Consider the following 24,218-nt stretch of genomic DNA (forward strand, 5'->3'; position numbering starts at 1 on the left):
TGGGTACTCACGCATCTGACCGTTGGAAATGCCGGCGTTCAGCATGCACAGCGCATGCGGGGAACGCCGGCATTTCCAGTCCTCGGAACGAAGGGGTTCATAGGCACAGCGCGTGCGACTGCACAGGCAGCGCTTGCGTAGTGAACTTCGTCGATTTCATTCATGGATTCAACGAGGGTAAGTCCTTACAAGTTACACTTGAAAAAAGCATGTGTAAAGTTGTTCCAAGGCTGCGGAGGAAGATATATTTTATCGTGGAGCTTCTGAAAGGCAATATTTTTGTTTGGGAAAGGGAGGGAAGTTATTTTAAGAAATTTTAAGTAAGTTTTAAAGTTTAAATTTTTTTTTTTTTTTTTTTTTTTTTTTTTAAACGGGTTTTCAGAACGGTAGGTAGAAGGAGCAATTGTGGCTGTGTGAATGGAATGTGAAAATGAGTGTTCTAAAATGAGTAATGTAACATTTCCAGCACTTTTAAGAAAGAAACTTTTCATCAGTAAGTAATTATGTATGTATGTCCGCATATATTCCTTTACGTATATGTATGTTTTATATTCCTTTACTTATGTGTATGAATGTATGTTTTTAATTATGATTTTCCAATAAGTTACTTTCTCTGAAAGTCATAATTAAATAATACATTCATACACATAAGTAAAGGAATATATACATAACACGCAAAGGAATATATACAGACATACATACTTTCAGAAGCTCCACGATAAGAAATATCTTCCTCCGCAGCCTCTGGAGCAACTGTACCCATGCTTTTTTCATGTGTAACTTGTAAGGACTTGACCTCACTGAAAGCATGGATGAAAGCGGCGAATTTTACTGCGCACGCGTTCTGCCTCTGAACCCCTTCGTTCAGAGGACAGGAAATGCCGGTTTTCCCCGCATGCGCTGTGCATGCTGAAAACCGGCATTTCCTCCAGCCAGACGCGCAAGTACCCCGACCGTATTTGGAAGGGAATTACTGGGCCAACATTTTACATGTCAATAAAATGAAAAATTTAACAATTGCACGATTTGCCCCCTCGCATCTGCGACTGAGGGTCCAAGGAGGTGCATTGCGCAAGAGGTCATCGTCGTACGTATCCTCACACTGTTCCCTTTCGGGAACTGTATGAAGTGGTGGAAGGATTTATGGCCGTGATTAACGCTCATTCCGTGACCGTAACCATCTTTGAACCAGCCATTAGGGTGGTTAGTCCTATGGCGTGAGGGTTTTACGGGCTCCCACAACCCATCTGAGGGGGGGGGGGGGCGCCACCCACACCCACGGACGCAAGTATCCCGCTGGACGTCCACCCAGAATTTATAGTTGGAGCTCCGACTCCACTTGCCGGGACTGTCTGGAGTGGGGTTCGAAACCCTACTCCTTCTGGCCCAGCGGCGGGGATGCTTACTGCTACGCAAAAGGCCCACTCCGCACAAAAGATGACACCCATACGTTTCCTGCGCCTTTTCCCTCCCCGTGACTGGAGCCCTATGCTGCCACTTGAAAGACCAAGCTATCATCTGCCCTTTTTGCGGCACCTTTGACTTCTCATTACCAATGATGAGCAGGCGCTGCGCCTCCACCTCCTTGAGGAGATTGCTGAGGTCATCATCAGTTCAATTGTGAGTTCTTTTAATGCCGTGAACTTTGCTCATTCCAGCCATTTCACGTTGCTAATCGGATTGGGCCTTTGGCATAGCGGTAGGATCCCCGCCGCTGGGCCAGATCAGGGTAGGGTTTCGAACCCCGCTCCAGACAGTCCCGGCAAGTGGAGTCGGAGCTCCGGCTCTAAATTCTGGGTTGACATCCAGTGGGATATTTGCGTCCGTGGGTGTGGGTGGCCCCCCCTCCTTGTATAGCTTGTGGGAGCCCGTAAAACCCTCCCGCCATAGGACTAACCGCCCTAATGGCTGGTTCAAAGATGGTTACGGTCACGGAATGAGCGTTAATCATGGCCATAAATCCTTCCACCACTTCATACAGTTCCCCAAAGGGAACAGTGTGAAGACACGTATGACGACGACATTGCTAAATAAATAAATGGAATTTAAAAAATTCTTTTAGGGCTTTTAAAAGTCTTTAAATTGCTTTAATTCTGTTTAAAACTACTTCAGATTCTTCAAAATAATGTAAACGTTTTTAAAAGTTTATAAAAGTTACCAAAAGCTTCAAAAAACTTCCAAAAACCTATTTAAACTGCTGCTTTGCATGTAAAAATGCTCAGCAGCTTGGCAGAAACATTGGGGGCGTGTCCTGTTAAACTGAGACCTCAAGGGGCGTGTCTCAGTTGCACAGCGCGCTACAGGCTTCGCGCTGGCTGCACTCCTGGGCGGCGTGACGTCAGACGCTGCCCGGGAGTCAACATTTTAAAACAGCAATTCCAGGCGTCCCTGAAGCTCAACGGCCGGCGCGTCGGGTAAGTGCAGATCGGGGGCTTACACGCGCGGCAAGCCCCCGACTCGAATTTCTGGGCCGTTGAGTTAACTGATCTTAGCTGGGATAGCAATAGGGATGATGCAACAACAACAACAGCAGCAGCAGAAGAACCTGAATTTATATAGCGCCTTTCACGACCACTGGTTTACTGCCAATGAAGTACTTTTTTTAAAATGTAGGCCGTGATTTTGCTGGTGCTCAGTGGGCGGGTTCGGAGGCGGGTCAGTTGTTAAAGTTGCAATGACTGACGGCGTGTTGGAAACTTGCCATGAACCCGCCTCTGTGTCAGTTTCAAGAGTGTCGGGTCTGCGATTTCACAACAGACCCGACACCAAGCGGCAGTTAAGGGATTTAAGGCACTTAACTCCTTGTTAAGTGCTTGTTAACTGCAATTTTGACAGCCTTTTGCAATTTTCCAACATTTTCAATGGGTTTCACAATGTCTGGAGATCACGCCAGGTTAGTGTGTCGGGAGGACCAATGAGCTGGATACTTCACAGCTGCAACTGCAGTCTAAAGCTGCACTCTCACAACTGCTCAATTTCAAATGTCAGGGGTTGCTAATTTAACGATTTGGGAGTCACATTCTGTCTCGAGGCTGCAAGTGTGTGGTGTTAACTCTATATCCACTGTCACCTGCATTGCTGGACATAAAAGGCGCCCTCACCCTTCACTGTGCTACCTCAAATTGTGAGCACACATATGGAAACGATGTCAAACATTCATATTCATTTATTCCAACAGAATAAAAGAACAAAAACTTAACATTGAATTCTAGCAGAACACCCAAGTGAGAACCCTTGTGATTATTTATGTGTCAGCTTTCTCTTACGCGCACTTCTACATGGTGTTACCCCTGTGGCTTCAGCAGATGTAGAGACAGCCTGCTCACTTCCCTGCAGTGCCTTTGGCAGTCGTCCTCTGGGTTTTGGAGCCTGTGAAGGCCTGCCAAAGTTTGCTCCTCCTGCGGCTGCACAGGGGCAGACTCGGCCATCACTGCTCGGGTAGTCATCTGGGGCTCTGACCAAGGTGTTGGTAAGGGGATGGAAGTATGAGCGCTTGGAGAGGAGCCTCCACTTGCATGTCGCCTCCCACCATCATCCCTCTCACGGGCCATGCACACTTCTCTGCTAGCAAATAGCTGGAGAGCACCTTGCTGCACATCAGTAGGGCCATGAGGACCCGTCTCTGTACTGACAGTCCTCATAACGGGGATGTCCATGGACCTCTGGTTCCTCTCCACGATAGATGCCCATCTATCCTCCATAGCTGACCATCTATTTAGAAGAGTCACCATGTTGTTTTGAGTCTGGCGATTTATGTCCTCCATGGAGGTTGCCATCCTTTCCATGGCGGTACCTACATTCGCCATTGAGTGCACCACGGCATTGCTCATGTTTGAGATGGACTCCTCCATTCTCTGCACACTCACAGTCACCGTGGTTGCAAACCCAGTCAGAGCCTCCTGCACTTGTTCCTGAAACTCCAGCACCACTCTCTTTCTGGATGGCCCCCGAGGCTCACCGTCTGCATGCAGCTGAGCAGAACTAGGAGCGTCCTGCGGCCTCCAACAAGGACACTCCATTGCTGTCCCCATCTCCACCATCTGCTCCTGCTCACTTGTGAGTTGTGAGACACCAGGTGACAACACTACTCTATCTCGCAAACGACCCACCGAGGTGTGCGTCTCTGCGCTGGTGCTGGGTGCGCTCATTTCTGCTGACGCTGCTCTTCCTCCTGGACAGTAGGGAGGGGGGCTCTTGCTGGTCCTGTGGGAGAGTAAAGACATGAGTTAGACATGTGATATGTAGATTGCAGACACATCCCATTGTGCACATGATGAGCATTCAATTTCTATTGACATCAGATCCCATATATGTCACTCATGAAAGTCAAATTAGATGGAGAAGCATTGTCACCAGGTTGTTCTACTGAGCCCATCTCTCCGTCCCCCACTTCGAGCTGTTCCACTGATCCTGCTACGTCGAGAGCGGTCTCCTCAGCGTGGATGAGCTGCGAGAAGGATGGCGATCCTCCTCCTGTTCTCTCCCTCTCCCTCTTATTGTGGGCTCTCTTTTCCTGCAATGAGGGAAAGAAGTGAAGTTTCAGTGAGAGTGATGGAATGAGTGTAAAGAATGGATACGATAGATGTTTAGAGGGAGACTGTGATGGAGTCAGTTCCCATTACCAAGTTCCCTCCTTTTGAGTTGTTAGTTGTTGTCATTGCATAACCTTGAGGGTGGGTGTGAGGGGTGCATAGTTAGATGGGGAAGTGATTCTGTACATAGGGAGAGAGGGATGGGTGATGCTGCAAGGGATCAAGGGATGTTGGGTTGAGTTATAATGTGCAGGAGTAAGGTTGGCAATGCAGAGTGATGGGGATATGATGACAGGCATAGCAGAATTAAGGCAAGTGTGCTTTTATACTCACTTTTCCAGAGTGCAGGAGATCATTGAACCTCTTCCTACATTGGACCCAGGTGCGTCTAACCATGGACCTGGCACTGAGCTTCTCAGCTATTTGCAGCCAGTTTGCCTTTGTCTGCTGAGGGGGTTTCCTTCTTCCATCACCTGGGTATAGGACCTCCTGACGTCCTCCGACTCCCTCCACAAAAACATGGAGGGATTCTTTGTTAAATCGGGGAGCTGCCTTTTGTCTCTCTGCAGGCATCGTGGAGAGCAGCAGCAATCAGGAGCATCAGAAACGATGTGAGGGATAAATATTGGCTACGGGATAACTCCCCTGCTCTTTTTCGAAATAGTGCCATGGGATCTTTTACAACCACCTGAGAGAGCAGATGGGGCCTCGGTTTAGCGTCTCATCCAAAAGACGGCACCTCCAACAGTGCAGCACTCCCTCAGTACTGCACTGGAGTGCCAGCCTAGATTTTTGTGCTCAAGTCTCTGGAGTGGGACTTGAACCCACAACTTTGACTCAATTGAGCCATGGCAAACACTAGTTCAGCCCCAGCTAGAATATTGTATCCAATTCCGGGCACCACACTTTAGGAAGGATGTGAAGGCTTTGGAGAAGGTACAGAAATGATTTACTAGAATGGTTCCAGGGATGAGGGATTACAGTGACGTGGATAGACTGGAGAAGCTTGGTTTGTTCTTCTTAGAGCAGAGAAGGCTAAGAGGAGATTTGATAGAGGTGTTCAAAATCATAAAGAGTTTAGATAGAGTAAATAAAGAGAAACGGTTTCCAATGGCTGATGGGTCGATAACGAGAGCGCACAGATTTAAGATGATTGGCAAAAGAACCAGAGGCGACATGAAAAAAACTTTTTTACGCAGTAAGTGATTAGGATTTGGAGTGCACTGCCTGATAGGGTGGTGGATACAAATTGACAGTAGCCTTCAAAAGGGAATTGGATAAATACCTGAAGGAGAAAAAAATGCAGGGATATGGGGAAAGAGGAAGGGAGTGGAACTAACTGGATTGCTCTTCGAAAGAGGCGGTGCAGACTTGATGGGCGGAATGGCCTCCTTTTGTGCTATACTATTCTAACATTCTATGAATTTGCTCAACACCATTGGGTTAGGGCAGGGAAACAAAATCAGTTAAGTTTCCAGGTCCTGTTATCCAGCAATCCCTGTGGATGTCAGGAGTAATGCCACTACTCTTCCCCTAACATGGTCACAGCTTGTAGACAACCAGTGTCAAGGCACACAACGAGTAACTGGCACTCTGGCAGGGTACCAGGGCACCCCACCTACTCTCGCACAGCGCTAGTATTGGACCGCCTGGTCGCCCCGCATCTGGACTGCAAGAAGGTAAGTCGGGTCCTATGTACGTCATAAGACCCAAATTAGTATTTGAGATGCGGTACCGCCCGATTCGGGACAGTTCCTGTCGTCCAGCGGTACCCACGGGGAAATGTTGCCGTGGCCATAGCGCCGGCAGAAACAGGGCTGTAGGTCACTGCCCGCCAATCTCGGGGCGATACTGCCCGATTTGCACCGGGCGGGAGGCCTGAAAACTCAGTTTCTTGATGGATTTGAAACAAAGACAATGCTGTTAAGCTAGTTTCAATTGGGGAAAGAGCACACAATTCTTACATTACTTTAGAGAGTATAATGCTTCTGGCAGGACACTGCCCCAATGATTTTCTCCAATGGCCACTCTATCTGATGGTACATATATATATATAAATAAAAGGATATGCCTCTCTGTCTATCTCTCTGTCCGGCTATACAATCAAAAGTTATAGAGCGTACCTACACATATGTTATATCAAAAGAAAGCTCATCATTAGGGGACTCTTGTAGGCGTATTTACTTTTTGGTCGGACAAAAATTGTTCGCACATTATACAAAAAACCATCAAAATTCCACTCATTATCCACTCATTAGCATTGACTGACGTCAAGGTTGACCAATCCTGTGCCGTGATGATTGACCAATCCTACAGTTCAGTCACCTGATGGTTGACCAATCGATGTGTGTGTGGGCGGGACTAACCATTCTCAGCTCAGGGATCTGGCAGCCATTGCCTCAAGCTAAAAACCCCATTGCCTCAACCTAAAAATATGCTCATCGAGGTTAGTATCTTATTTTTTTTGAAAAAGATTTACCAAAAATGTTTTATAAGTACTTTAACTTTCATCTTTGAAGGTATTAAAAGCTAGAAATGTTTAGGTTAAAAAACAGTGCAAAATGGGCCTAGGCTTCTCCAACTGCCGACAGCCCAAATCCAGTCCCAGGCTCCTGGCCCACACATCCACCAGGCCCAAAAAAGCCCTGGAAACTGCCAACAACCCAAATCCAGTCCCAGGCTCCCAGCCCACACATCCACCAGCCCCAAAATTGCCCTGCAACGCGGGGCTCCCCTGCTAGTATAGGATAAATGAATTAAGTCAATACAGATAAAATTGAATAGAATAGTTACACATACCTTAAGATCAGAAGAGGAAAGCTTTTCGATTCTTCTGTTGACGTCTGGGGAACTTTGTTTCTTTGTAAATTGGACAAAGCAAAGCTTGCTGGTCTCCAGAAAAGCTATGATCATAAAATTGTCTGCAAGTACAGCTGGACAAAGCCAAAAGATCAAAACCATGAGATTCATTCAGTTTCTATAATCTTGCTTTTCCAGTCTGACTCCTATATAATCTGGTTTCCAAAGTTTATTAATCATTTTATCAACCATAGAAACACTGACAGGCATTTTCCTGGCAATGGTAGCCATGGTCCACAAATACATTTTTGCTGGTGAAATTTATGGGGGAGAAATTCAGTATCGCCACGTTTGGGGCGTTATACTCGAGCAGGCGCGAAATTTAGCGCCACCGTCTGCTAAATTGACCTGCTTCGCCCCAGGAGGTGCTTGGAGCGCTAAAACAGGCGCTGCACGACTGTCTTAAGGCGCTAAGCCGGAGAAGCGAGGCGCCAACACTGAGGGCAGGTGCAGCGCAGGTGCGGCCAGTTAGCGATTGCACGCAGACACGCTGGCGCTGGTCAGCTCTTAAAGGGGAGGTTCGATCTTGGCTTGCAGCCACACCCTGCGCATCGGAGCCCTGATTCTCGGCCTGGACAGACCTGCTGCCACATTCTAACGCCTAGGACCATGGAGAGGGCCAGGGAGCGTGCGCAGCGGTTCAGTGAGGGGGCCTTGCAGGTTCTGGTTGACGCAGTGGAGCGCAGGCGATCTATCCTGTTTCTGGACAGTGGCAGGAGGCCGCTGCCCAACGAATATCGAAAAGCTTGGAGGGAGGTGTCTCACAGAGTGACCTCCAGCAGCATGGTGCCTAGAACCCCTGTGCAATGCAGGAAGAAGTTCAACGACCTCACTCGGGTCGTCAGGGTGAGTACCCTCTTCATCCCTGCATGTCCACCTCACTTTATGGCCAAAGGGCCCTGAAAGCCCCAATGCCCAGCCCTCATCCAACACCTATGGGCCTTTCAAAAAACTCACACGCACATTCAGCACTTTACACACTAAGGGCTATTCGACCATGGGAGGCAGTGCGGCCAAGATCAGGGCTTCACACTGTAAGGGCTATTCCACCATGGGAGGCAGTGCAGCCAAGATCAGGGATTCACACGGTAAGGGCTATTCCACCGTGGGAGGCATCGCAGCCAAGATCAGGGCTGCACACTGTACTCAGAGCTCGTCCTTTTTCTTGCAGGGCAAGCTGGCCCATAACAGGAGGCAGCAGCAACAGACCGGGGGAGGCCGGCCTTTTTGACCTCTCTCCTTCCACTTGTGCCTCACACCAGCATCCTTTGCCACTATCGAACCAATACACTGCATTCCAGCACTCATGCCTCCCTCGCTGCCGCCCTGTCCTCACGCTAAAGGAACTCTTGTACCTCCCTGCTTTCAGATGCTGATTCGCCAGGTGAGGAGGCGGGCCCTCAAGCTGCCACTGTGAGTGATTCTGAAGGCGAGGAGGAAGAGCAAGCCGGACCAGCAGTGCCACCCTCAGCCGAGGCAGCCCATGGCCATAATGGGGACAAGTCTTCCCTGGAGGGAAGCGGGGGGGTGGGGGCAAAGGTCTGAGGAGGGTGAAGCTCCGGGGCCCAGCGGGCTGCAGCAACGCGGGGGGGGGGGGGGGGGGCGCGGGGGGGCGGGTGGGTAGGGAAGCTCAGCGGCCTTCTCCCCGGAGGGAGAGTCTGGTCTCCAGTCCTGCTACAGTGAGCGCAGAAGAGGTGCGGCTACTCGCTGAAATGGGCGCCCAGGCAGAGCAGAGGCACAGAGCTCATGGCTGCAGTGGCAAGGATGCCAGATTCCATTGAGTCACTGGCAAGGAGTGTCCAGGACTTCGGTGCAGCACAGGCGAGGGGTCTGCAGGACTTCGGTGCAGCACAGGCGGCTTCCACGCAAGTGCTTAGTGGTGCCATGCAGTCAGTGGCTGGTCTGATGCAGACGCAGATTGAGGCCACACGAGCACTGACTGCTGCCACCCTCGCTGGATCGGGCAGGATTCGCCGGGGCCCTCGCATGCTGCAGTGTTGCCCCGTGGGAGTGCCAGTGTGTCGTCCGACCAGGGAGTGCCTGTCCGGTCAGGATGGCAGCATTCCTGCTGCCAACACTGTCACTTCTCCACTGCAGCTGCCACCACCTGTAGGACAGACTGCTGCCGCCCATGCAGAGTTGGAACAGTCAGCAGCCGGGCCCTCCAGGCCCAGAGCTGGTCCAGGCCGTACCTCAAGGGCATCTGCTGACTCAGTTTCTGACACTCAGCAGCCTTCCCCCAGCCTTGTTGCAGCCACTGGGGTCCCATTGCGGAGGAGCTGCAGGGTGGGAAGAGGCCAATCTCGCAAGCGAAGCAGATCACCCTCGAAGGGCAAAAAGTAGGTGTGGCAAAATGCTGTTAATTTGTTTACTCTTTTGTTCATTGTCTCCAGGTTGTGATGTGTCCGAGTGCTTTTTTGGGGGTTTCTCTCTATTACTTTGTCATGCAGGAAGGGCACACAGTTTGTTAAATAAAGAAGTGTCTTTATTCAGATTGTGCATGTTTGCTCTTTGAACTAGTTGTTGCCTTGACCGGCTCAGGGGTTGCGGAACGGTTCCATTCATGTTCTTTCAATGGCACAAGCCATTCCCTCAGAGGGGGCCTAGAACCGACTTGCAATAAGCTGCTGACGGATGGCCCTTGCACTTTGTGCCTCCCTCCCGTCCTGGTGCTCCTCCTCCTCCTCCTCCTCCTCTGCTGGTGCTCCAATGTCTGGTGGCAGTGGCTTGAGTCCTGAGGATTGCCAGGTTATGCAGCATGCAGCACACTACAACGAAATGGGAGACTTGCTCAGGTGAGTACTGAAGGGCTCCCCCGGAATGGTCCAGACAGCGGAACCATTGCTTTAGCACGCTGATTGTGTGCTCAATGATGTTCCTGGTCGCTTGATGGCTCTCATTGTATCGTTCTTCAGCAGGGGTGCTGGGCGCACGGAGCGGGGTCATCAGTCAGGTGCACAGAGGATAGCCCTTGTCCCCGAGAAGCCAGCCTCCTGGGTGAGCCGGGGCTTCGAAAAGGTCTGCCACAGAAGTCTGGCGCAGGATGAAGGCGTCGTGGCTGCTGCCTGGAAAGCGGGCATTGCCAGCTAGTATCAGCTGTCTGTGGTCACACACCAACTGGACGTTCAACGAATGGAACCCCTTCCGGTTGCGGTAATCCTCGGCATTTTCTTGCGGCGCCCACAAAGCCACATGCGTGCAGTCAATGGCGCCCTGGACCATGGGGAAGCCCGCTATTCTTGCAAATCCCATTGCGCGCTCTTGCTGCTTGTCCAGGTTCATGGGGAAGGAAATGTAATGATGTCTCCTTTTAAAGAGGGCATTCATGACTTGGTGGATGCAGCAATGCACCGCGAACTGGGAGACGTTGGCAATGTCCCCAGTAGCGGATTGGAAGGAGCTGGTGGCATAGAAGTTGAGAGCCACTGTGACCTTCACTGCCACCGACAGAGACGTCCTGCTCCTCAGTTGAGGCTGCAGATCTGGCTGAAGCAGGTGACCACCTCCCTGCTGAATCGAAGCCTCCGAAAACACTGCTCCTCAGACATGTTGAGGTATGAGAACTGTTGGCGGAATACCCTGGGAGGGTAAGGCCTCCTGTGCCGACGCCTGTTGGTCCTCCTCCGTCTGGCCATGATTGGCACTCTCTCTCTCGGCGTCTCTGAGCCCTCTCAATGCAATGGAGAAACCCAACGTTTCCACCCATTGCAGCCCCCATAGTATGTGGCCACTCAAGGTTATGCCAGTGAAAAATCAAACCAACTACAAAGTTCTGGGCCGAAGCCAGAAGTACCTCTGTGAGCGCTGAGTCAATGCAGAAAGCTTTGTCTCTCTGCAAATCTCTCTCTCTCTCTCACAGAAGGAATGGTCCAAAAATGGCCACCACAAAGAAGCCAGGAAGAGCCCCCTCCAGCCCCACAGCGACTGGGAACCGTTCCAGTCAACCAGTCGCTGGGAGCGCCAGGCGGAAAGGAGGGGGTCGCCACTGAAGTTCCGGTTCGGGACGCCCCAAGGGCGTTGCACCATGAAATGACGTCAGGATCTGCGCGCGCAGCTGAGCGGGCATTGCGGTTTTGCGCCACCACTAAATGTCCGCTCAATTTCGCGAGAGGCGCAGGTTTCGCCGCGCCCGGGCACTAGCCGCATCGCGCCCCAATTATCGCCCTCTTAAGGCGCTAACGGGTGGCGCTAACAACTGAATTTCTACCCCTATGTCTCTTGGTCGTGGTAAAAAAAATACTGGGGGTAAAATTTGGCGATAGCAGAAAATAGCCAATAGTGAATCGGCAGCTCATTTTACACCCCGCCCAAAATCCATTTCTATTGACTTCAAAGGAAAAGAAAATTGGCCGTGATGTAAAACCAGTGAAGACCAATTTCACCCCCATTGCTTTCCTGTTTGTGAGCAACATAGAAAAAGAGGAGCAGCAGTAGGCCATTCGTCCCTTCGAGCCTGCTCCGCCATTCAATATGATCATGGCTGATCCTCTATCTCAATACCATATTCCCGCTCTCTCCCCATACCCTTTGACACCTTTTGCATCTAGAAATCTATCTATCTCCTTCTTAAATATATTCAGTGACTTGACTGCCACAGCCTTCTTGGGTAGAGAATTCCACAGGTTCACCACCCCGAGTGAAGACATTTCTCCTCATCTCAGTCCTAAATGTCCTACCCCGTATCCTGAGGCTGTGACCCCTCGTTCTAGACCTCCCCAGCCAGGGGAAACATCCTCCCTGCATCCAGTCTGCCTAGCCCTGTCAGAATTTTATACGTTTCAATGAGATCCCCTCTCATTCTTCTAAACTCTAGTGAATACAGGCCTACTCGACCCAATCTCTCCTCATAAAACAGTCCTACCATCCCAGGAATCAGTCTGGTGAACATTCGCTGCACTCCCTCTATGGCAAGTATATCCTTTCTTAGGTAAGGAGACCAAAACTGCACACAGTACTCCAGGTGTGGTCTCACCAAGGCCCTGTATAACTGTAGTAAGACATCCTTGCTCCTGTACTCAAACCCTCTTGCAATGAAGGCCAACATACCATTTGCCTTCCTAACTGCTTACTGCACCTGCAGGTTTCCTTTCAGTGACTGGTGTACAAGGACATCCTTTGTACATCAGCATTTCCCAATCTATCACCATTTAAATAATACTCTGCCTTTCTGTTTTTCCTACTGAAGTGGATAACTTCACATTTATCCATGTTATACTGCATCTGCCATGTATTTGCCCACTCACTCAACTTGTCTAAATCGCCTTGAAGCCTCTTTGCATCCTCCTCACAACCCCACCTAGTTTTGTGTCATCAGCAAACTTGGAAATATTACATTTGGTTCCCTCATCCAAATCATTGATATATATTGTGAATAGCTGGGGCCCAAGCACCGATCCCTGCGGTACCCCACTAGTCACTGCCTGCCACCCCGAAAAAGACCCATTTATTTCTACTCTCTGTTTCCTGTCTGATAACTAATTTTCAATCCATGCCAGTATATTACCCCCAATCCCATGTGCTTTTATTTTTGCACACTAACCTCTTATGTGGGCACACTAACCTCTTATGTGGGACTTTATCAAAGGCCTTCTGAAAATCCAAATACACCACATCCACTGGTTCTCCCTTATCTATTCTACCAGTTACATCCTCAAAAAACTCCAGTAGGTTTGTCAAACACGATTTCCCCTTCATAAATCCATGTTGACTTTATCTAATCCCATTGATACTTTCTAAGTGTCCTGTTATCACATCCTTTATAATAAACTCTAGCATTTTCCCTATTACTGATGTTAGGCTAACCAGTCTGTAGTTCCCTGTTTTCTCTCTCCCTCCTTTTTTAAATACCCTGTAGTGGGGTTACATTTGCCACCCTCCAATCTGCAGGAACTGTTCCATAATCTATAGAATTTTGGAAGATGACAACCAATGCATTCACTATTTCCATGGCTACCTCTTTTTGTACTCTGGGATGCAGATTATCAGGCCCTGGGAATTTATCAGCTTTCAGTCCCATTAATTTCTCCAGCACTATTTTTTTACTAATACTAATTTCCTTTAATTCCTCCTTCTCACTAGGCCCTTGGTTCCCTAGCATTTCTGGGAAGCTATTTGTGTCCTCTACCGTGAAGACAACAAATGTATTTGTTTAATTGCCCTGCCATTTCCTTGTTCCCCATTATAAATTCTCCCATTTCTGACTGTAAGGGACCTACATTTGTCTTCACTAATCTTTTTCTTTTTACATACTTGTAGAAGCTTTTACAGTCTGCTTTTATGAGCCTTGCAAGTTTACTCACATACTCTATTTTTCCCCCTCTTAATCAATCTCTTGGTCTTTTTTTGCTGCTCCCAACGCTCGGGCGTGCTACTTTTTCTGGCAACTTTATATGACTCCTCTTTGGATCTAATACTATCCTTAATTTCTTTTGTTAGCCATGGTTGGGCTGCTTTTCCTTTTGTGTTTTTGCGCCAGAAAGGAATGTATAACTGTTGCAATTCATGCATTCGTTCCTTAAATGTTAGCCATTGCCTATCCACTATCATGCCTTTTAATGAAGCTCCCCAATCTATCATAGCCAACTCCCTCCTAATACCTTCGTAATTTCCTTTGTTTAGATTTAGGACCCTAGTTTCGGATTGGATTACTTCACTTTCCATCTTAATGAAGAATTCTATCATGTTATGGTCACTCTTCCCTAAAGGACCCCGCACAACAAGAATTAACCCCTTCTCATTGCACAATAACCAATCTAGGATAGCCTGTTCCCTAGTTGGCTCCTCAACATACTGGTCTAAAAAATCATCCCGTATACACTCCAGGAATTCATCCTCCACAGTATTATTGCTAATTTGGTTTGGCCAGTCTATATGTAGATTAAAGTCACCCTTGTTACATGTATCTCTAATTTTCTGTTTGATGCCGTCCCCTACATTACCACTACTGTTTGGAGGCCTATAGACAACTCCCACCCATGTTTTCTGCCCCTTGGTGCTTCTTCGCTCCACCCAGACTGATTCTACATCTTGATTTTCTGAGTCAATATCCTTTCTCACTATTGCTCTGATTTCATCCTTTACGAACAACGCCACCTCATCTCCTTTTCCTTTTTGCCTGTCCTTCCTAAATATCGAACATCCTTGGATATTCAGCTCCCAGCCTTGGTCACCCTGCAGCCATGTCTCCGTAATCGCAATTATATTGTATCCATTTTCAGCTATTTTCGCTGTTATTTTATCTACCTTATTACGAATGCTTCGTGCATTCAGATACAGTGCCTTTAGATTTGTCTTTTTAATATTTTTAGACATCTTAACATTTTTTTGTACTATGGCCCTATTTGTCTTACCATTTTTTCTTACCTGGACCCTATTTGTTAGTGCACTCTTTTGTTTGTACACTCTGTCCCTTCCTAACACAATCTGGTTATCCTTACCTCAATCACTTTCCTGCACTGCTTCCTTGTCTTTTCTCTTTAGCATTCTAGATTTCTCTCCACCGGGACAGCAACAAAGAGCTTGTGGGAGGGGGTTAAGTTGGTCAGTAAGGATGAACATTGGTGGTGTTACCAATCTGCAACTTGTTTTAGTCCCACTGGTGATGAACACAAGGCCAGGAGAAGCTCGTCTTGCACATCCCATGGAAAATAGTGCTAGCACCTCTGACATCTATCATCAGATTATCACCATTATGGTCTAGTGTACTGCAGAGTCAAATGTCATGATCAGCAACCAAGCTGAAGCAAAAGAACATTTATCACAGAGGTGACCTGCTCAAACATTACACAATATCAGCAGCTGGAAAAATATTAGCCACAACCTAAATCTGCTCCGTTGACATTTGCATAGTTACATACAACACTCATGCTCACGAGGGGAAAATGCAAACTTTGCCTGGCAATAGAAATTCTGTTGATATTATACTCCCCCTAGGGAAAATCCTGCTCATAGCATTTCATCGATCATTAATTAAAAATGGCACATGGCTAGCGTACGTGATCCAGACACCACGGTGTTACATCACATAAAGTTCTCTGCCAAAACCAAAGTTTAAAAAAGCCAACCTTTTGAAACACGCAAAAAGAAAACATTTCTAAAGAAAGGGATGAGGAACATCAGTTATGTAGAGAGACTGGAGAAGCTGGGATTATTCTTCTTAGAACAGAGAAGGCTAAAGAAAGATTTAATAGAGGTGTTCAAAATTATGAGGGGCTTTGATAGAGAAAATATATATTTTTTTCATTCATGCGATGTGGACGTCGCTGGCAAGGCCAGCATTGATTGCCCATCCCTAATTGCCCTCGAGAAGGTGGTGGTGAGATGCCTTCTTGAACCGCTGCAATCCGTGCGGCGAAGGTACTTCCTCAGTGCTGTTAGGGAGTGAGTTCCAGGAATTTTAACTCAGCGGTGATGAAGGAATGGAGATATATTTCCAAGTCGGGATGGTGAGTGACTTAGAGGGAAACTTGGAGGTGGTGGTCTTCCCATGCGCCTGCTGCCCTTGTCCTTCTAGGTGGTAGAGGTCACGGGTTTGGGAGGTGCTGTCGAAGAAGCCTTGGTGAGTTGCTGCAGTGCATCTTGTAGATAGTACACATGTAGGCATGGTGCGCCGGTGGTGGAGGGAGTGAATGTTTAAGGTGGTGGATGGGGTGCCAATCAAGCGGGCTGTTTTGTCCTGGGTGGAGTTGAGCTTCTTGAATGTTGTTGAAGTTGCACTCATCCAGGCAAATGGCGAGTATTCCATCACACTTTTGACTTGTGCCTTGTAGATGGTGGAAAGGCTTTGGAGAGTCAGGTGAGGGACTTGTCACAGAGTACCCAGCCTCTGACCTGTAGCCACAGTATTTATGTGGCTGGTCCTGTTAAATTTCTGGTCAATGGACACCCAGGATGTTGATGGTGGAGGATTCGGCGATGGTAATGCCATTGATTGTCATGGGGAGGTGGTTAGACTTACTCTTGTTGGAAATGGTCATTGCCTGGCACAAATGTTACTTGCCACTTATTAGCCCAAGCCTGAATGTTGTCCAGGCCTTGCTGCATGTGGACACAGACTGCTTCATTATCTGAGGAGTTGCAAATGAAACTGAAAACTGTGCAATCATCATCCCCACTTCTGACCTTATGATGGAGGGAAGGTCATTGATGAAGCAGCAGAAGATGGTTGGGCCTTGGACACTGCCCTGAGGAACTCCTGCTGTGATGTCCTGGGGCCGAGATGATTGGCCTCCAACAACCACAATCATCTTCCTTTGTGCTGGGTATGACTCTAGCCAGTGGATAGATTCCGCCCCCCCCCCCCAACCAGATTCCCATTGACTTTCAACTTTACTAGGGCTCCTTGATGCCACACTCGGTCAAATGCTGCCTTGATGTCACTCTCACCTCACCTCTGGAATTCAGCTCTTTCATCCATGATTGGACCAAGGCTGTAATGAGGTCTGGAGCTGAGTGGTCCTGGCAGAACCCAGACTGAGCATCGGTGAGCAGGTTATTGGTGAGCAAGTGCTGCTTGATAGCACTGTCGACGACACCTTCCATCATTTTGCTGATGATTGAGAGTAGACTGCTGGGGTGGCAATTGGCCGGATTGGATTTGTCCTGCTTTTTGTGGACAGGACATACCTGGATAATTTTCCACTTTGTCAGGTAGATGCCAGGGTTGTAGCTGTACTAGAACAGCTTGGCTAGAGGCGCGGCTAGTTCTGGAGCACAAGTCTTCAGCACTACAGCCAGGATGTTGTCGGGGCCCATAGCCTTTGCTGTATCCAGTGCACTCAGCTGTTTCTTGATATCACATGGAGTGAATCGAATTGGCTGAAGACTGGCTTTTGTGATGGTGGGAACCTCAGGAGGAGGCAGAGATGGATTATCCACTCAGCACTTCTGGCTGAAGATGGTTGCAAATGCTTCAACCTTGTCTTTTGCATTCACATGCTGGGCTCCGCCATCATTGAGGATGTTCATAGAGCCTCCTCCTCCAGTTAGTTGTTTAATATTCCACCACCATTTACGACTGGATGCAGCAAGACTGCAGAGTTTTGATCTGATCTGTTGGTTGTGGGATCGCTTAGCTATGTCTATAAGCATGCTGCTTCTGCTATTTAGCATCCATGTAGTCTTGTGTTGTAGGTTCACCAAGTTGGCACTTCATTTTTAGGTATGCCTGGTGCTGCTCCTGCACTCTGCTTGTTGGAGATAGTCATTGCCTGACACTTCTGTGGCGCGAATGTTACCTGTCATTTATCAACCCAAGCCTGAATATCATGCAGGTCTTGCTGCGGGCATGGACTGCTTCATTATCTGAGGAGTTGCGAATGGCACTGAACACTGTGCAGTCATCAGCGAACATCCCCACTTCTGATCTTATGTTGGAGTGAAGGTCATTGATGAAGCAGCTGAAGATGGTTGGGCCTAGGACACTGCCCTGAGGAACTCCTACAGTGATGTCCTGGGACTGTGATGATTGATCTCCAACCACCACAACTATCTTCCTTCAGTACCCAAAGGACACAGATTTAAGATAATTAGCAAAATAACTTTTTTTTTTACGCAGTGAGTTATGATCTGAAATGCACTACCTGAAAGGGCGGAAAGACCTCCTTCTGTGCTTATGATTTTATGAAAAAAGGTGCAAAAGATCCATAAAAGATCCTGGGGGAAAAACTGGGTCGTGCCCCCTTTGGGGTGCTAACTTTGCCGGGGCGCTACTTTTAGCCATGAAAAAATTAGCACCCCCGTGGTGAAATTCACCGGTAGTGCCACAAGAGGGAGGCGGGGTGCTACTGGAAGCGCCCCGCCTTCCTCTTGGGGCGCTGCGAGTGAATATCGTGGCGCTACATGCCGCAGCGCCACGGTACGGCAGGCCTTCCTCCCCTTCTTAAAGGGGAGGGGCCTAGCGCAGTACGACCCGGGGCCCAGTTGGGCCACCAGGGATTGGAGTGCCAGCAAAAGAGCCCGGCACTCAAGAGAAGTGCCGAGCTCACGGAGCGCAGCTGGCACTCTGCGGGGGGGCTGCAGAAGAGGCAGGGGACGGCAGAGGGGGCAGGTGCTGGCAGGTGGCCAGCAACAAAAATGGCCACCCGACACCTCCCCTTTAATTTGTGCTGTTCCGGCTGCAGGTAGGCCCCCGACTCCATTGGACATAGCGTCCGGTGGTAAGTCAGGGGGCGCTACCGAAGATCGCGGCCGGGGCGTTGCGCACGGCAATGCGTCATGGCCAGCGGCGCTGCGTCGCAGGGTGCTAACTTCCCGCTGAATTTCGTGGGAGGCGTTGGCGGCGCCGCGCCCTAGGCGCTAGTTGCTTTGCGCCCCGTTAGCACCCTCTTAGGTGCTAACGGGAGGCGCAAAGCAACTGAATTTTTAGGCCCCTGAACCTAAACAGTTTCCAGCTGAGGAAAAAGTAATCACCAGCAAAATCCCCCTCACACTACTCACCAGCCAAGTCATAAACGGTCTCTACAACTGAAGCAATTCACATGCCATCCCTCTGCTGGGGCAACAATTTCACACTGGCACCCTCCCACTACCACTTAATGAAGAAAACCCCACAGCATTTGTCAACCAGAACCCCTGCCCACAATGGAGGCAAAATCATCCTCCAAAATCTCACCACCACTACCCCTCCACTGACTGAAAAAACCTCCACCATCACATCCCTGAGGCAAGTGTTGACTCAACTCTCCCTACTCCTTCCATCTCCTCCTCTCCCCTCCCAACCCTTTGTCCTGTGCTCCAACCCTCCTCTCTTCCCCATTGCTTCTCATTTCGCTCCCTTTGTACATTCTCCCACTCCCTTCCTACCTTGATTCCTGAGATGAAGGGGTTCTCTTATGAAGAAAGGTTGAGCAGGTTGGGCTTATACTCAATAGAGGTTAGAAGAATGAGAGGTGATCTTATTGAAACGTATAAGATTCTGAGGGGGCTTGACAGGGTAGATGCTGAGAGAATGTTTCCCCTCATGGGGGAATCTAGAACTAGGGGGCATAGTTTCAGAATAAGGGGTTGCCCATTTAAAACGGAGATGAGGAGGAATTTCTTCTCTGAGGGTCGTGAATCTTTGGAATTCTCTACCCCAGAGAGCTGTAGAAGCTGGGTCATTGAATATATTTAAAGGTGGAGATAGACAGATTTTTGAATGATAAAGGAGTCAAGGGTTATGGGGAGCGGGCAGGATCTTATTGAATGGCGGAGCAGGCTCAACGGGCCAAATGGCCTATTCCTGCTCCTATTTCTTATGTTCTTATGTTCTCCATTCTTCCCACTCCCTTCCTCCTCTTCCTTCTTTCCCCATAGAACTGCTCCCCCTCCATTCTCTCTCTTCTATTCCCCCTCCTCTCTTCCTTTTCCTTCCGTCTACTCCATTCTCCCTCACTCACCCCTCCCCTCTCCTTCCTACTTGTCTCCCTTCCCTACTCCCTCTTTCCCCATTCTCTCTTCTACTTCCCTCCCCTCCTTACCCCTTCCCTCATTCCTTCTCTCCTGTCCTCCGACCCTCTTTCTACTTCTCTCCTCCCCTTCTCACTATCCCCTTTCCCTCTCCTCTCCCCTAAACTCTCCCTCCACTCTCCTCCCCTCCTACCTACCCCCATTCTCTCCTCTCCCTCTGTCTACCATTCCCTCTCCCCCTCCTTCCCTCTGTCCCCTTCCTCTCTCCTCCCCTCACCTCTGTCCCTCCTTCCTCTCTCCTCCTTCTCTTCCCCTGTCCCCTTGCTCGCTCTCTCCTTCCTCCCCTTCTTCCCCCTCCCCTTCTCCTTTTCCCCCTGCTCGCCCTCTCCCCTCCCTACCCCTTCTCCATCAGCACTTTGTTTCTCAATTTTTACTGTTCAAGTATTAGTTTTTTAGATTTATATCTGAACAAAATAATCTATAGACATTGCAAACTAGTTTTTCACAACTAAATTTCAATTTTTCTTGCAAATTTTCTTTCCACATATAATGGCACAATTTAAAAAAAATAAACAAATGCTTTGAATTTGAGACTGTAGAATACATATTTAAATAGTTGATAAAAAAATCAAAATTGCCTTGATATTTTAGAAAAAGGTTTCTCCAAAAAGTAGTACTTATTAGTCTGATTTTAAATAGTCCCTGATGTTACATATATTACTTAAAAAAACTAATTGCAAAGGAAATACTATTGTGTTAATTTACAGTATACAGATATTGGATTTAAAGACTACTATGTTCCAGGATCTTTCATTACTGATACCTATGTGACCACGAGCAGCTTTGATGAAAAAACTTTTAGAAATTGATTTAATACATGTTAAAAGTAAGGTCTGGAAAGTCCTATGTACAAAAGCATATTCATAATTTATAACCTGAAGGGTTGTAACTATGACAATACATGCAATTACTTGTTGCTCTTACAAGGCCCCAGAGAGTAATTAGTAAATCTGTTGCCACATCATTTTTCATCTGTCACTGTTAATTTAGACATTTGATTTTCACGTGGGTACAATTACCATCATTGATGGTGTCAGAGATGAGCCTTCCCACTAAGGTCCTGTCGATCATGGCTTTTTCCAGATGTGGCCCAGAGAGGCTTAATGATACCAGCACACCTGAACCAAAGAAAAGCTGAAACAGACAGGACATGTTGTTAAGTGTAGTCTTTGAAAGCATCACCCTGGATAATGCATTTTTTATCACTACAAAAGTTAAAAATGAGCACCGTTAAATATTTTCAAAGTTGCGTTAGCATTTCCAGAACAGTTGTTTTTATATTAAGGAATGAAGCTGTGTGTTCAACACCTAGGAATTCTTTTTAAATTTTGGATAACGAAATAGACTAAAGGCCCTGAAAATCTGTAGGCCTTAGAATCATAGAATGGTGCAGCACAGAAGGAGGCCATTCGGCCCATTGTGCCTCTGCCGGCTCTTTGAAATGGCTATCCAATTAGCCCCACTCCCCTGCTCTGTTCCCACAGCCCTGTAAATTTTTTCCTTTCAAATATTTATCCAATTCCCTTTTGAATGTTACTATTGAATCTGCTTCCACCGCCCTTTCATGCAATGCCTTTCAGCTCATAACAACTCACAGCGTAAAAAAATATTTTCTCATGTCGATTTGACTTCTGACACACTCCGACCATAGCTCTGGGACTGGTTATGCCAAGTCCCAGCCTTCACTGGTAGTTTCTGAGGGGGGGGGGGCGACCAAGTGTCTTGTCCTGGGTAAAATCTCCATCCACCCTAAATTCAGCCCTCTATGTCAGAGGGGGTGGGGCTGGTACACCCAGTAAGATGAGGGGTACCAGCCTCTATTATTCCCCTCAACCCCATTACCCGCACAGCAGCAGGTGCTGCAGATTCTGGCCTCTCAAGTCTGGCAAGCGCCTGGAATGTGCCCATAATGTCATGGATGCTGGGCCTATGCTAATTAAGTACCTTCCCCTTGACCCTGCATACTCTGGTGGGGCCAGCAATGAAGAGCATGACCCCGGCATTACTCCCATCTCCGACTTGCATTTTATCTGAGCATGGTTCCCCATTGGGAGTGTAGAATCGCTGAAATTATTCTAATATTTGTAATGCTATTTACCTACTACTTTGCAAATGTACTTAAAATGCATGTATTTTTGTTCTTCCTTTCCCCAAAACCTCTTAATCTCAATTAAATTATCATTTTTTCCATTCTGTGTGTCACTGGGAATTTTCAATATTTGCTTAGGATGAAGATACTTCATTTATTTATTCTTCCTTCCTCTCCAAACTTGTCCACCTCATCTCAGTTATTGACGATTATGAGATATTTTTCTCCCACTTACTTCCCACAGTGGATTTACAGTTCTGTTGAAATGGTCGTTAGTACAGAACTGACCAACGAGGTGGTCCCACAGTTGAGTGGCCAAGGACCTCATTATTGCCTCGACCACTCCCTGTGGTAGTGAGTTCCACATTGTAACCACTGTCTGGGTAAAGAAGTCCCTTCTGATTTACCAAGGGCCGGCTCAGTATGCAAGCTGGCCAAAATTGGGAAGTCCTGGACTGGCAAGCAGCTACAGCGCCCACAGCTCGCTGCTTTATTATAATGAGACCCAAGGAGCAATTTCCCTGGCGCCTGAAAACTGGCCCAAACCGATTTCTACCCCACTGAACCTACATTTACTAACCAGACATCTGAGGTTTATAATCCACCAACAATTCTGATTTTACATCTGTGGCTTGGTACAACAAAGTTAACATTAAATTTGTTTTATTTTTAATTTTATTTTTCTGCTTTGTACCATGTATATTAAGAAGAAAAAATTCATGCTGAAAAATGACATACACCAAGGTAACATATTCTGCAAGAACTGCCTAAGGATTAAAAAAAAACTTTCCTGTGGACATAATTCAACTGATTGCACATTTGTCATAAGTTGAAATCATGGGTTAACAAAATTTGTTTTTGTGAATTTGCTCAAAGCTAAATTTCACCATCTAAAACAAATGGCTATTTCAGTTGTTCTTGTAGAGTCCAGGGAATTGCTTTCGAATTATACTTCGATTTAATTTAACGTAACATTAAAAAAATTAAAATACATACATAAATACTTGGGGCACCTTTGTTTAAAAAAAGGTTCTGTCTACTGTAGATATAAATCATCTGGATAGTTTAGCTGATCTGAAGTACAAGATACACTATTATATATATTACATACTATTGTATACGTTGCACACCTTTATATATGTTGCATTATTTGTAACTGTAAAGCCAAGTCTGGAAAGGCTCAATTAAATTAAATTAAATCAACAATCCAAGATCATTGTTGAAGCATATACCTGACAATTGTTCTTGTTCTTCCATTTGCTCAGCACACAACGGCTGCACTGCAGCAGCTCCTGAAGGACAACAAGAACACAGATGGCTATGTCAGATGCATACGTTGTCACTAATGGTTAAAGTGTTTCTGATTTCCAATCAGAGGAGATTAGCATGCTTCGAAAACAAAGATGCAACTGTTTCAGAACATGCCACTGCACTAGAGGCTAGTTATGATCTTTGTGCAGGCTGATCCTTTACAAAAATTAAAGCTGTTGAAAGATGAATAAAGAAGTATAATTGTTTACTGTCAACTTTGTAACTAGGAAGGTACCTCAAACTCCTTGAGGGTGTCTCGAAGTTTATCTGGGCGTCTATTCTTGGGTGTCCACAAATATTCTCGAGCTGACAAAGAAAATGTGAACATAATTTTTTATTATAATAAGAATAACATAGCATTTGCCCTAACCATTCCATTATTATAACACCAGTAATTAATCTGACCTTGACAATGACATCCAGTATTTAAGAATACACTAAAAAGTCAAATTATCAAATGAAACCAGTAAATTAAAAAAAAATCGTTAACCAGAGGACCGATTTAAGATAATTGGCAAAAAAAATCCAGGGAAATGAGGAGTTTTTCTTTTAGTAGCGAGTTGTTATGATCTGGAATGCACTGCCTGAAAGGGTGGTGGAAGCAGATTCAATAGTAATTTTCAAAAGGGAATTGGATAAATGCTTGAAAAGGAGAAATTTTGCAGGGCTATGGGGAAAGAGCAGGCGAGAGTGGGACTAATTCGAAAACTCTTTCAAAGAGCCAGCACAGGCATGATGGGCTGAATGGCCTTCTTTGCTGAATGTTAAAACAACCTGGAAATTTCTGATTTATAAAGTATTATACATTTGGAAAATGATTTTTAGATGTAATGCAGTGTATGAACAGGGCAGAATTCAGAGGCCCGGACATTCCACATTTGTTGGAAAGCTTAAGAAATGTCTATTTTTATCCAAAAGGGAGGAAAAAAATAACAAATTTGGGGAACGCATGGCTTGGAAACATGGACATAGAAATTAGC

The 24,218-nt window shown here is 47.1% G+C and overlaps 1 protein-coding gene across 2 annotated transcripts in view; it reads right to left on the bottom strand.

Annotated features, from left to right (window-relative positions):
• Positions 1-24,218, bottom strand: part of wdpcp (WD repeat containing planar cell polarity effector) — a 322,735-nt gene that overhangs the window by 229,231 nt on the left and 69,286 nt on the right. For both annotated transcript variants that reach the window (XM_085981577.1, XM_085981578.1), the window contains exons 5-8: positions 23,474-23,544; positions 23,160-23,219; positions 20,858-20,972; positions 7,332-7,465 (exon numbers count right to left, since the gene is read on the bottom strand). In XM_085981577.1, coding sequence (XP_085837703.1) covers positions 7,332-7,465; positions 20,858-20,972; positions 23,160-23,219; positions 23,474-23,544 — 380 coding nt within the window. The remainder of the gene's footprint in view (positions 1-7,331; positions 7,466-20,857; positions 20,973-23,159; positions 23,220-23,473; positions 23,545-24,218) is intronic.

Source organism: Somniosus microcephalus, chromosome 3, assembly GCF_052327205.1.
Source record: "Somniosus microcephalus isolate GS21.2 chromosome 3, FLI_Smic_1.0, whole genome shotgun sequence".
NCBI lineage: Eukaryota > Metazoa > Chordata > Chondrichthyes > Squaliformes > Somniosidae > Somniosus > Somniosus microcephalus.